Source organism: Anopheles coluzzii, chromosome 2, assembly GCF_943734685.1.
Source record: "Anopheles coluzzii chromosome 2, AcolN3, whole genome shotgun sequence".
Classification (NCBI taxonomy): domain Eukaryota; kingdom Metazoa; phylum Arthropoda; class Insecta; order Diptera; family Culicidae; genus Anopheles; species Anopheles coluzzii.
In genome coordinates, this window is record NC_064670.1 from 54578541 (window position 1) to 54591053 (window position 12513).

The following is a 12513-nucleotide window of genomic DNA, read 5'->3' on the forward strand; positions in this document are numbered from 1 at the left end:
TGTGAAAGTAAGTTTTTATACACGGGTAATTCATTTGCTAAACATTTTCCATCCCAAAATATGTTTAATTGTGCAAAGGAAGCAATGAAACGTTGTTTAAGTTTGTTTATTGTAAAACATATTTGTGTGTGTTTGTTTACATGCAAATGGACTCATCCATTTCGCTGGTCAGTGCACAGTTTTTAGATTTAAAATGTTGACGAAGTTATGCTGTGATGTAAGTGAATGAGTTAAAGCAATCGATGTGTTAAAATCCTGTTAAGCATATTTACCCTAGCCCGCTCTTGATCCACATTTTCCTCGTCAACATGCTTGGAAAAGGTGGGCCAAGCGCGTGCTAGGTCAATACATATGATCGGAACTGACAGCTCCGATTGTTCTAAAATTTGGTGGGTTAACGACTGAATCGACTACCACAAACCCACGTGGGTTTGAAGTGGCTTTACAGTGGGTTAAGACCGATTTGGTTATATGGGAGGCGAGGTCAATTCCCGATGAGTCCGGATAAACGGCACTCCACTGTACATACATTTTCCATGAATGAAGTCTTAGTCGATTAGTGCCAGAGTGCAGGTTAAGTAATACCAAATCGAAATCAAAAGAATAACCAACTGGCAAATACGAAGCAAGTCGAAGCAATTTAATAAATACACGAAAATAAAAGAAGAACATGTTTTAAATAATTATTGGGGGTATTATTTTATTTTTCCTGATTCCTGATTTGTTCACGTAGGAGCTAGGTGTGTACTTAGTGTAGTAAATTGTTTCCATCGTTTCTTCTCTACGCCTATACCAGTCACTGGGAACGGTCTTTAAAACAGTTCTACGAAAAAAAAGGCTACCACGAATTTTGCACCGTTTGGCATTAAAACACGCTATTGTTGTTCGTAATGGGTGTTGTGTGTTGCCTGTTGAGTGGTTTCCTTCCTAGGCTAGGCATATGCAAACGGCTCGCAAAACGCAACCAAAACACAATCAATGCTCGATAATGCGCTACTTGCACACTGCTCCCCATGCACTAAAATTACAATCGAATGAGTTAGTTAATGCACTGCTTTAATGCGTTCACTTCAAAGTGCCTAGCTTCCTTCTAGACAGATTAAACGACACATTTCTGTTTCAGCCTGCATGAGGATCAAATCAATCAGCCGATTAATGGTAATTACCTCGTGCTAGATACTAAGCCATTCTACCCAGTTGCACGTACTTCGGTACTCGCGTCGTAAACGTAATGTTGCTATATGTAAAATAGAATGAACGTTGTATACTCGTCGTTTCTAGACTGGGTTGAATTTACTCTTCTATCGTTAGATTTGCTTTGCCTCTTTGCTGCGACTGCGTATCGAACCGATGAAATAAACAAAACAATTTCTCTAATTTTAATATCCTTACATGGTTAAAATTTTGCATAATATTGATTTGGTATGGTTAGTTGTTTCCCTCTTTCCGCGTGTTTTACTTTCCCGTTTCACTTCATCGCCCATCGTCGGTATCGTGATAAGTTTTAGGTAAAGAGTCCTCCCCGTGATTTTGATTCGTGTTGCTTCCCTATCCGCTCCCCGCAGAGGTTCGCTCATATGGTTCAAAATACTGTCCATCGTGTACCGATACAACAGCTGGTTGACCGGTGAAACATATTTAGAACAAAATGTATCTTTTATTTTCGAACCATCCGAACAATTACAATTACTTTAAAACGCTTTGATATACGCATTCAAACCAGTTCACGAAGAATCGTTTCCTGACCCGAGGCCGAAAACCAGCATACATAGCTGAGGATCAGCATAGGAGCTGATTCCACATCAGCTAGTCATAAAAACAGACGCACATTACCAATGCTTCATCTTCGATTCGATGCATTTGCAGTTGGATGTTAGAGGGAAAACACAAAATTCGCTTCAAATAAAATTGAACAAAAGTGTCAATAATAGACCATAGGGAGGCCAAATAGTATAAAATCCCACATAAAAAAACGTCGCTGTGTGATGTTTTGTTCTCAATAATTTAATTACATGCATCGTTTGCCGCGTTTATCTCGCCAAACGTAGAATGCATGTATTGGGGAGTTGGTAGTTTACTAACATCCTGGATCCTTCAACCAGCCGCAGTACTGCGGTGGGTGCCCTAAGGTAAAAGCACCACAATCGTATATATGCGCAGTTGATGTTTTGTTTGAAATGTGTTTTTCAATTGCATTAATCGCGTCAGTCAGTAAAAGCTATGCTCCATCGTGGCTGCTGTTTTACAATACGTTTCTTTTTCTTTTCCTTGTCTTGTCTGATTCTCTCAATCCTACAGCAAGTTATCAGTTAAATAATAAGGTACTGTATATGCTTAACCTGTCTTAATAACAATTAGTTTCTTACGCTTAGCTTGTGTTGTTGTTTGTTGTTGTTGTTGTTGTTTTTGTTCCATCTACATTACTGGTTGTATATATATAAGGTTGTATGTATATAATCATATATAATATGCTTTTTAAATGTTTGTATACCTATTAAATCTTTCCTCAACGTTAATCATCTTTCATCATCATCATCAACCGACAGGTTTTTTAGTACAACGTTTTCGCCTCCTGTTTGTTATTGTTTCAAACTTTGAACGGGCAAGCCGCATTTCGCACAATGAACACTGTATACTGTAGAGCTTAATCTGAAATACTTCCTGCCCCAGGAATTGGCTGCCGTAGCGTATGTATATTTCTATATGTATAGTGTAATGTTGTAATATCAAATGCAGTTTCTCAAATAATTCGCTCAAATTGTGTTAATTTTATCCCTTCTTATTGCCTGGATGGCGCCCCACACCTTTGAACGTTGATTCATTAGCAACATTTCCTTACGTCCACTTTTGTTTCTCTATATATGTGTGTGTGTGTGGGATTGTCTGGGAAATGTGTTTGTCACACTAGAACGCGCTCATCACATAGGAACGTGACCGAACGCTAGTTAACCTTTCACTAGGTCCATCCTATTACGCATCCTGGGATAATTTGGAACCATTTGTCTTAGAGTCTATGTTGGCCGATTTTGCGGCTACTGGGTGATCTTAGGAAGGGGGAGGGGGGGGGGGGAGGGCAACATACAATTGAATTGTACATTAGCAAAAAGACACACTAGGTGTTGCAGTAAGTGTATGTACAAATAAAATTATTAACAAATCATCAAACTAAATAACAGACATTTCGGGAAAGAGAAGAAAAGGAAAAGTAGAACGAAACCTTACAACCGGATCTCACACATGATGCAAAGGTTTTGTAATAAATATATAATAATACAATTATTAAATACACACACTCACACACAAACGTTGGAGGCAAGTTTATCCCGAAAGTGAAGGTGACTGATTTATGCTTTCGCAACAAAAAAATAGAACGGGCATACCAACACTACTGGCTCGAGGGAACAGCAGCAGTGAGGTACCCACTCGTCCAGGACTAGATCCGGATATGGAGAAGCTGCTCCTCACGCAGTGTAAGTATGTGTGCGCGCGTTTGTGTTTGTGTGTGTGTGTGTGTTTGAGGGAGCGTTTTGACCCAGGATATGTAGAAGCAGTTGTCGTGTGCAGCGTGTGCTTTCAGGGGCCGAACGGATAGTGAGTTAGCCGGTAGCATCTTTAGTCAGAGTAACGCCGGCAGCTGTTCCCGGTGCCGTAGTACTGACCGAACTCCGCTTCGTGCTCTTGCTAGCATGGGTGCGCTGCACACACTCCCACCTTCACTAGGAGGTGCATTTTAGGAGCCGCTTATGGCGGAACTCGTAAACCCGCTGACAGTACAGTACCGCCTCTGGGGACACGATCGGTGGTGGAAGGCGCGGGTTTTCGCGCCTCAACGGAGGCACGATCGATGGTTGCTCATCGATATTTTCCTCAATTCCTTTCAGTTGTTTTCGGAATCTGTAATGGGACATGGTATGGTGCATTAGTAGTCTTGCGAAAAGGGTTAAAATGTGACCCTCGTCGGCGGTCTTCGTACCTGCAGTATTCGCTGAACGTTAGCACATAGCACTTATCCTCTATACAAGCCACGCTATTGTGATCCTTGTGGCGCGAAGCAAACACCTCGTCCGGACCGTCCGTACGCTGACGACCTTGTTCGGTGTGTTCGGGCCGGTAATACCACAGCAAAGACATCATCATTTCACCTGCAACAAGAAAAATAATCGTAAGTGGATAGAGCACTCGCATGGCACTGGAAGCACACGCCAATAGATGTAGCTTTCCTACCGTCATCGGGATTTTCCCACAGATGTGCTACTTTTGCAACATATGGCAGCTCCGCGCGTTTGTTGCCCGCCTTTAACAGCACGCAGTCACGTGGCTTGACAATGTCTCCCAAGGGATGTCGCATCGCTGGATAGCATGTTCTCAGTACAGGTGGATCATCACTCTGCAGTTAAAGTGAAACGAAATGGTTTCATTAGTACAACACGATCGCTCTCTACTCGGGCGCACAAAAGCACTCACGTTCAAAAACACCATCCCCTGAAACGGTTGTCCTTCCCACGTCCAACCGTTACTCCAGCGCGGTATGCTAGAGCTTGGATGTATTGGCACAGTCAGCTCCTCTAACTCAGCCGCAATGTTCCGGTGCGTCGACGGACGATGCCGTTTTTTCGTGCTGAATTTTTTCGACTTTGTCTTCGATCGCGATCGCCGCCGCTTGACCGAACGACTTGATCCTCGCTTTGGCAACAGTTCCTCCTCTTCTAGCTCCCGGTAATCATCGTCGTAGTGCGCGTTTAAAGCTGGTAGATCGCCCGGCGAAGGCGCCGCTAACGGACAAGGTGGCGGCTGTTGCAGGACATTGGCCGTCGCTTCGGGTTGATGGTTCGCAGCATTTAGCTGTCCGTTTGCCTTCAGCTCCTCCTCTTCCAGTGGTTCGTCCATGAACGGTTCCATACCTTCAGGTGGTTCAAGCTCACTGCCTTCCTTTCCTTCGGCAATGATCGCTTGAATGGGAGCGTTTAGAGCGAGCTGTACGGCAGCAATACGTTGCTGTTCCTCAATCGCAGAGTTCTTGTCCGTGACAGCACTGTTGTTGTTGTTGTTATTATTATTGTTGTGTCGATTTACGAGCACGTTCGTATCAACGCTTGCCACATCGTCCTCCACCAACATGGTCGCCGCATCGTCAAAGTCCGTTTCCCGATCATCAATGACCGAGGATTGATCCATCAGCGTAACTACACTGTCGTCAAACAGAGCAGCTGCCTTACTGCCATCTTCTTCGCGATCGTCATGACCCGATGCAGAAGCAACTTCGCCGATTGGAGCGGGGATGGGCGTCGAGGTAGCACGATGGTACAAGGATTCCACTGTACTGACCGTTGGTTCAGGATTGTGAGTGGAGCTTCGTTTCGAAGCATGCGGCACCTCATCACCATCGTCCGTGTGTGCCTTTTGTTTTCTTTTCCTGCTTGATGAAGGATCTTTTTTACGTTCCTTAGCACTTGTTTTCTTGGTACTTTTAGTATCTTTACATTCTGGATTGGAAGGCGTTACCAAGTCCACCTTCTCCGTGGGCATAGTTTTAGAAGACTTAGACTTAGATTTTGAATGTTTGCTCTTAGTAGTGCCGGACGCTGGGGTATCCGGCAAGGGGACATCAGCTGCTAATGGAGAGCACTTTGACTTGCACTTTTTCTTGTTGCCTTCCCCGTTGCGCTCTCGGCCTTTAGCTCCCCGGCTCTGTTCCGAATGCGAACGTCCCTCTTGCTGCTGCTGTTGTTTGAGTTTCTTTAACCAACTCCGCGAATGGATTTGCAGATCTGTTCCGCTGAAAAATTCTGGTTCAGAAAAGTAGCCTTTTGCCACGAGATCGATCGTTCGATCAACATTAGACAGTGTTGAAACTGTGGCATCCACGGGAGCGTGTGCCGATACTGTTTGATTCGTGTGGACAGCGGATGCTGTGTTATTGGTGTCTGCTGTCAAATCCAGCTCATTTGAAGATAGTAATTCAGAGCAGTTAGGTATCGTGTTTTCGACCTCTGTTGCAGTAGTATTCGCCTCACTTTCACTAGCCGCCACTAATGGCTGAGTTTCGGATAGGGAGACAATATCCTTCGTTTCTTGTATCGCTGGTGAATGTTGTTGACTCTGCTGCGGCTGCTGTTGTGATTTGCAGAACTTTTTGCGGGCATTTTGGCGGATCGATAGGAGCGTTACGCTCGATCGACGCAACAATCGTTCCCGAATTGACACTGGCAATCGTTTCAGCGACTCAATGCTCGAACGGAACACCCGATAGAACCGCTTGACTGATCGTGTGCGTACCGAGCTAACTGCCTCCGGTGTGGTCTTAGGCTGTTTCTTATCAGTTGGTGCTCCCGATAGTGTCCGGAGAAGCTTTCTCCTGCAACTTTTTCTTCGTGGTTTCGATACCGGCCGTTTCTTAAGGCGCTGTTTGCGACCATTTTGATCCACTGACTGTTCGCTTTGTAGTGCTCGCTTTTCTGCCTGCACTAGGCGCTGCTCCTGCAACTCGATGTCTTCCACATCCTCAACCTTTTCCTCCGGATTCGCTTCCTCATCGTCCTCCTCCTCGTCGTTTTCGTCCTCTTCGTCCTCATCCTCCTCCTCCTCTTCTTCTTCGTCGTCCTCTTCCTCTTCTTCACTTAGCTCTACCGGTTCCGGACACTGCGGCTGCGGGTCATCATCGTCCTCCAGGCCTTTTGTACGTTTGATCAGATTCTTATAGCTATTGGGAGGTGACTGCTTCGGTGTTGCTTTTTTGCATGCCACCAGCAGCGGTCTCCGTTTGACGGTCGACGCCGGTATCGGTACCGGCGAGGGAGGATCTAGGCTGCCAGCACAGCTGTCATGTGATTGTACTTTACCACTGTTCTTTGATATTGAGCTCAGTTGTTCGGAGGCGCCAGCAACGTTGGGGATTAGGCTATCACTAAGATTAAAACTATTATCACTACTGTTTCCCCTCAATTGCTGGGCCGTGCTTTTGCAGACTTCGTCCATCTTTGATGTTATCGCAGCCGCCGCAGTTGTTGCCGACGCTGCTGGAATCGATTGCGCCATTTTGGGCGTTTCCACCATGGACGCTTCCGTCGTTAGCACGAGTTCGGTGAGTAAACTCTTGCTATCCGGAGGTAGTTTGGCATCGGTTTTCACATCATCCTTCTCCACTAGCAGACCGGTGATTAAGGGCTGTTGCTGCTGCTGCTGCTGCTGCACATTGTAATGCGAATGCAGATGGTGGTGATGGTGCGGTGATGACCCATGCAATAGATTTGTACTGGCACTGTGGTGATGGAGGTGGTGCGGTATGTGCGAGGAATCACGCACCTGTTGCAAATGGTGGTGCAATTGGTGATGATCGACCGGCACATGGTGCTCGGGATGGTAGATCGACCTGTCGACTGGTTTCATTTCATCTCGATCTTTTTTGATTACAATCGATTCATCCAGCAGGTCCGGCGTCATGGCCGGGCCCGTCTCTTCGAAATCTTCCTTTTTGCAAACTGCTCCGACCAGCGGTTCCAGGAGCTTAAACTCTTCGATTTCCTGCTTCACGATCGCCGTCGACACCGGAATGTCTGATAGTTTGTCATCTTTGCTGTGTGTTTTGTCACTGCAATCAACCCCCTTCGCAAGCACGTTCACGGGAGGCACGTTCAGTGCGGTTGACACCCGAACCGGGCTCATATCGGGAGTTTCAAGCAGCGCCATCTTGCTCGATATGGAGTAGGGTGGCGTGAGCGTGCCATGATGTGTTTCCTCCTTCAGATCAGCCAGCTTCGCATGGTGGTAATAGCCCATTGGATGATGGTAAGGATGATGGTACGGGCTACCGTAGTGCATTGGCGTCGAGAGCAGATCGGTCGCGGTTTCGGGTTTGATCGGTAGTTCCGTTTTGTAGCACATCTTCTCTGGATGGTGTGCATTGATTCCGGTGGTGGCAGCCGTTGACACGGTTGATACCGGTGTGCTGTGTTTGGTAGCCGAGCTAATGGTAGTAGTCACCGGCGAAGTGGACGTTGCAGTCACTGCGGGTTTTTGTGGCGTTGTAACCTCCGTTTGAAGTGGCCCATGCGGCGTATGATGCAGCGGACCCGGATGGTGATGGTGATAGTGGTACGGATACGTGTGTGGATGATGGACCGGTGGTCCCTGTGAATGCATTTCCATCGGTAAAGGTACCCCGTGATGGTGATGTGCGTGATATCCGTGTGATGGATGCGGTTGCTGCTTGGGAGCAGCATTTGGCGGTGTTTCGGCATCGGCCACCATCTGCCGGACGGGCGTGGTGGTGGCTGCTGTCGTAGTGGTGACGACGGGTGCATGAATGTCGAGCGGCGCTGGAGACGAGGAGGACGACGCCGACGAGGAGGACGAGCTAGACGATATCGTGATCGGTTCAGTAGTAGTGCTGATTCTCGTGCTCGGCTGGTTTTGTACGATATGGTTGTTTGTGGCTACTGGGCCCTTACTGGCCTTGATACCAATAAGGGACCCAGCATTGACGTTTTTTGGACACTGCATCGGACATGGACAATTGGTTGTGTAATGCGCATCTGCGATGGAGTAGACAAGAAAACGGACACAAGTTAGCGAGAGTTCAAACACTACAACTCGTTGATTAAACATTAAAACTAAATTTATGTACTTTGAAATGATCCAGATTGAGTTTTGTTCTCGTTTCCAATGGAAGAAAATTATGAAATTTTATTTAAATGGCAATATTCACTGATAAAGCGATAACACTCCAAAGTATTTAAAATGAATTCTCATGCATCAGTAACAAAGTAACTGATAAACAACAAAACTGAACATTTTTAGAATGGAACTGATTGAACGAAAATGATATGTCAATTAATCAAGAGAAATAAAGAGCGTAAGTAATTTGGAATAATAATAAACAGACGACGCGAAATCATGCACAAGGATACTTCAAAAAGTTCAAGAGAGTGAGAAAAACACACAGAAAGACGCAAGGATTCAATGCTTGCACAAGGTGACGTACTCGGAAGTGAGATGATGAGAGATGAGTTCGCTGTCATACATTGGCTTACCCATATACGCAGGCGGTGGCGGCGGGTGCTGTAGGTTGCGAGGATAACACTGGCCACCTGAGCCGGGCCCTGGACTACCATACCCTGGATATGGCGAGTACGGATAGTGATCCAGATGCTGAGGACCCTGGGGTCCAGCAGGTACGAGTTGTGCCCCGGACGGTGGTGGCGGCGGTCCCGGCGGTCCCTGTGCGCTACTGGGTGGTGGTGGTGCCTGCTCGTACAGGTGATGCTCCGGACCCGGTCCGGGCCCGGGGTAGTACCGCCGGGAGGTCGGATAGTAGGGCGGAGCAAACTTTGGGTAGTAGTGGGGTGAGTAGGCGTGCGTGTAGTACATCTCCGGCGGGGGCCCATGGGGTGGGGGCGGCTGTGGTCCGTAGGGAGACGGTGCGTAGTACCCGGGCGGCAGATACGTCGGCGGACAGTGCATCTGCATTGGGCGGGGGTAGAGATTGGTCGGTGGGCCACCAGCACCGGTCGCCGGACCGTACCGGGATGCACCGTAGGGCTGGGAGCGATGACCCCCCAGGTCAACTCCACCACCTGCAAATACGGAACGAAAATAACGATCGGCATCATCAGCGGCTGCGGCTGCGGCTGCTACGGCGACTGCGGCCCGTGGGCGCAGGAGGGGGGGATGGAACCCCATCGGGAGATCGTTGGCGGGGGAGCGTCCGGGCGTACCTGTCAGCAGGACGTCGCTGTCCGTACTGTCGGCCGTAGAAGACGCGGGCGGTTGCTGGGGGCTCTGCAGGAGCGCCTCGCCATCCGGACCACTTTTCGGACCGTGCTGCGACGGCGGCTGACCCAGTAGGTGAGGCGATATCAGCGGACCAGCCGGTTGATAGTAACCTGCGAAGAAGCGAAGGAATGAAAGCACAAGAAATGGTGAGTGATAAGATTGTAAGACGCTACTTAGCAGTTAGCAGTGTGCATAATTGAGTTTTTTAAAATGGGAAATTGGACTTCAAAATCCGTGTTGACATGCCTTGCTCTGTACTGTAATAATACAGTTTAATTATCATTTGATTTTGTTACCCGTTGGGCGTACGAAGCTCTAAACCTAATTGAATTAATACTCAAATCGACTGTCTGCGGCGCACCATTTGTGGCACCAGGTGCCATCATTTCCTGCCTAGAGGGGAAAAGGAAAAGGGTTGCTTGCGCAATAAGGCGTAAAATCGGTGTCCCCTGCGAGCTAGGGCATGTTTTAATAAAGGGTGGAAAGGCCAACGTAACAAGCACTGGAGGAGCATGTGAGTTATGTGCTTTTGTAATTTAGCTCACTTGCTATGCAAAACCATGCCCGACCCGACCCGGCATCGAAGGACCGATGCGTTTTTCTATTTATTTATGAATGCTGTGTTTGAGCACAACCTCTCCTCAAGTAAGCGCCGCTCTGAAGCAGAATGAGTTTTACGGTTGTTGTCGAAGCAAAGTGTAAACACAAACGAACACATCCCCAAGATCGAGACATGATCATACAGGTTTCGGGGATGGGGTAACGTTTGGTGTCCCCTGATGTTTTTTGTTTCTCCGCAAAAGCATTCGGAGAAGGCTCTTGTGTTCGAGTGTTCCTGAGCAGTGTGACGTTACTCATTGTTCTGCAGCATTTTTCTATAGTTACTAATATATTTCACCCTATATGGGTTTCTGTTTCGCGAACCGTATTACCACCATCACCACCCGTGACAGACTAGCGGTCGTTCTTTCGGGACTGTGGTGTGGCCGAGTAGTAGATGATGTGTCAGTCCTTCGTTACGGTTTTCCGGCTGACAAGGGTTGTTGTTGTATGGGGCTGAGCTTGACACTTTGGTGGAAAAATTGGTCTGTGTGTGTGTGTGTGTGTGTTCGTTTCGCTTTTCCACGACGTTCGCTTGGAATGTCACACTGTCTCGACGTTTCCATACTCTTGCTCTATTTCGTTTGGCGGCTCCACGACGACGCAAAGGGAAATTCCGTCTGGCGCGGCCTCCGGAAGGGTGGGACGGTCGCATGTTTTCACTTTCACTATCGCAGCATGAGTTTGTCATAAAAATGAAATAAAACACCAGCTCTCATCAAGTGAGCTGTCGGTGGGTAATGTGAGGGTTGCTGTTGCTTGGCGTGTTTAGAGGAATTTTACATTTGCTGGTGTGTGAGTCGTCAATTGTTGTTGGTACAATTTAGAAGAAAATTAAAACAAAAGAAAACATGCAATATTAAAAAATATATTTAGTATTAATATCCAATTAAATAAATTATACCAGACAGTGTTAAGCCTGCTTCCACACCACTTTAAACCCTTGCTGTTTTTGCAATACCTAACAGATCCTTCAAACATGTTGACAGTGTTGGTAATACATTTAGCTTAAAACTCAATTCCAATTTCCAATCCTGCAGACAGCAAGGAAGACGCTGGATAACCCCTCCTAAAGCGAAATAATCAGCCTCTAGGCATCATTGTCATCATCACCATCACCATCGTCGTCGTCGTGTGAAGTGAGAAATCTCACGATAATTGAGTTAAGCCCGAAGGTTGTTCCAACTGTCCAAATATAGACAGTTTACGTTTTCCACCGCGTTTCGTTCTCCCATCGTTACACAGCGTGGAATTCCCCGCACCTCCCCCCCGGAGGTCCAGGGTGTCCGTGGAATAGAAAATCTTTTTGTAAGGGGCAATCGTGATTATGGTACAGGGGGAACGGAGAAAATCTCAACCAAGAACCGCGTTGCTGCTGCTGCTGCTGCTGCTACAATTTCCTTCTGTGTGATGTGCATTTAAGTTTAGCATGAGTTATTTTGTGGATTATGTTTCTTTGCCCGTTTTTCCCCCTGAAGCCACTGGCGTGAAATGGAATGAATCGTACAAGTTTCCGACCCCAGTTCCAAACATCTTACGTACGAGGGATGTTGAGAGCACTTTATGGGACAGGGTGGTGGTGCACTTCCAGCAAAACGTGCCAGCCACTTCCCCCGTCACTGGTACAACACAACAACCGCTGCCGTGTTGTGATTTTAGTCCTTGCTTACTGATTTTACCATAAATCTTCTCCTGACTACCGTAAGGAGTTCCCTTACGCTTGTCATTAAGAGTAGGAAAAATTGAAACGTAATAAAAATTCTCACCTGAACTGAGTGAATTTTACGGTTTGCCACTGTTGATAGGATCCGGATTGTGAACCGCGAACGGCACCTTTACAGCAGACAGACATTGCCATCACCACCATCACCATTGGCTTGGTTTGGTTTCGCGTGAACAGCGCAGTAATTTAAGCCCAATAAAATTGATATTAATCCAGTTTTGCGATAAATTGCCACACCGGGGCGAAGGGAGAGGTGTAAGAAAAAAAGGTGTAACCCTCGCAGTGTCCCGATGAAAAAAAAAATATTTCTTCTTCGCGGAACCTGATTGCGTCACCGAGAGAGCAAAAAAAGTCAAACAGAAAGGGTTGTAAAAAAGGCAATGAAGTGTTCCGAGGCGAGCAAACAACCGTTGATGGAA

The 12513-nt window shown here is 47.0% G+C and overlaps 1 protein-coding gene across 1 annotated transcript in view; it reads right to left on the minus strand.

Annotated features, from left to right (window-relative positions):
- Positions 1-2182: 2182 nt before the first annotated feature.
- The window catches only part of LOC120951412 (uncharacterized), a 161274-nt gene continuing 150943 nt past the window's right edge, over positions 2183-12513 (minus strand). The window contains 7 exon segments of the mRNA XM_040370111.2: positions 2183-3721; positions 3723-3894; positions 3974-4142; positions 4225-4387; positions 4465-8531; positions 9030-9572; positions 9714-9881. Coding sequence (XP_040226045.2) covers positions 3617-3721; positions 3723-3894; positions 3974-4142; positions 4225-4387; positions 4465-8531; positions 9030-9572; positions 9714-9881 — 5387 coding nt within the window. The 3' untranslated portion in view covers positions 2183-3616.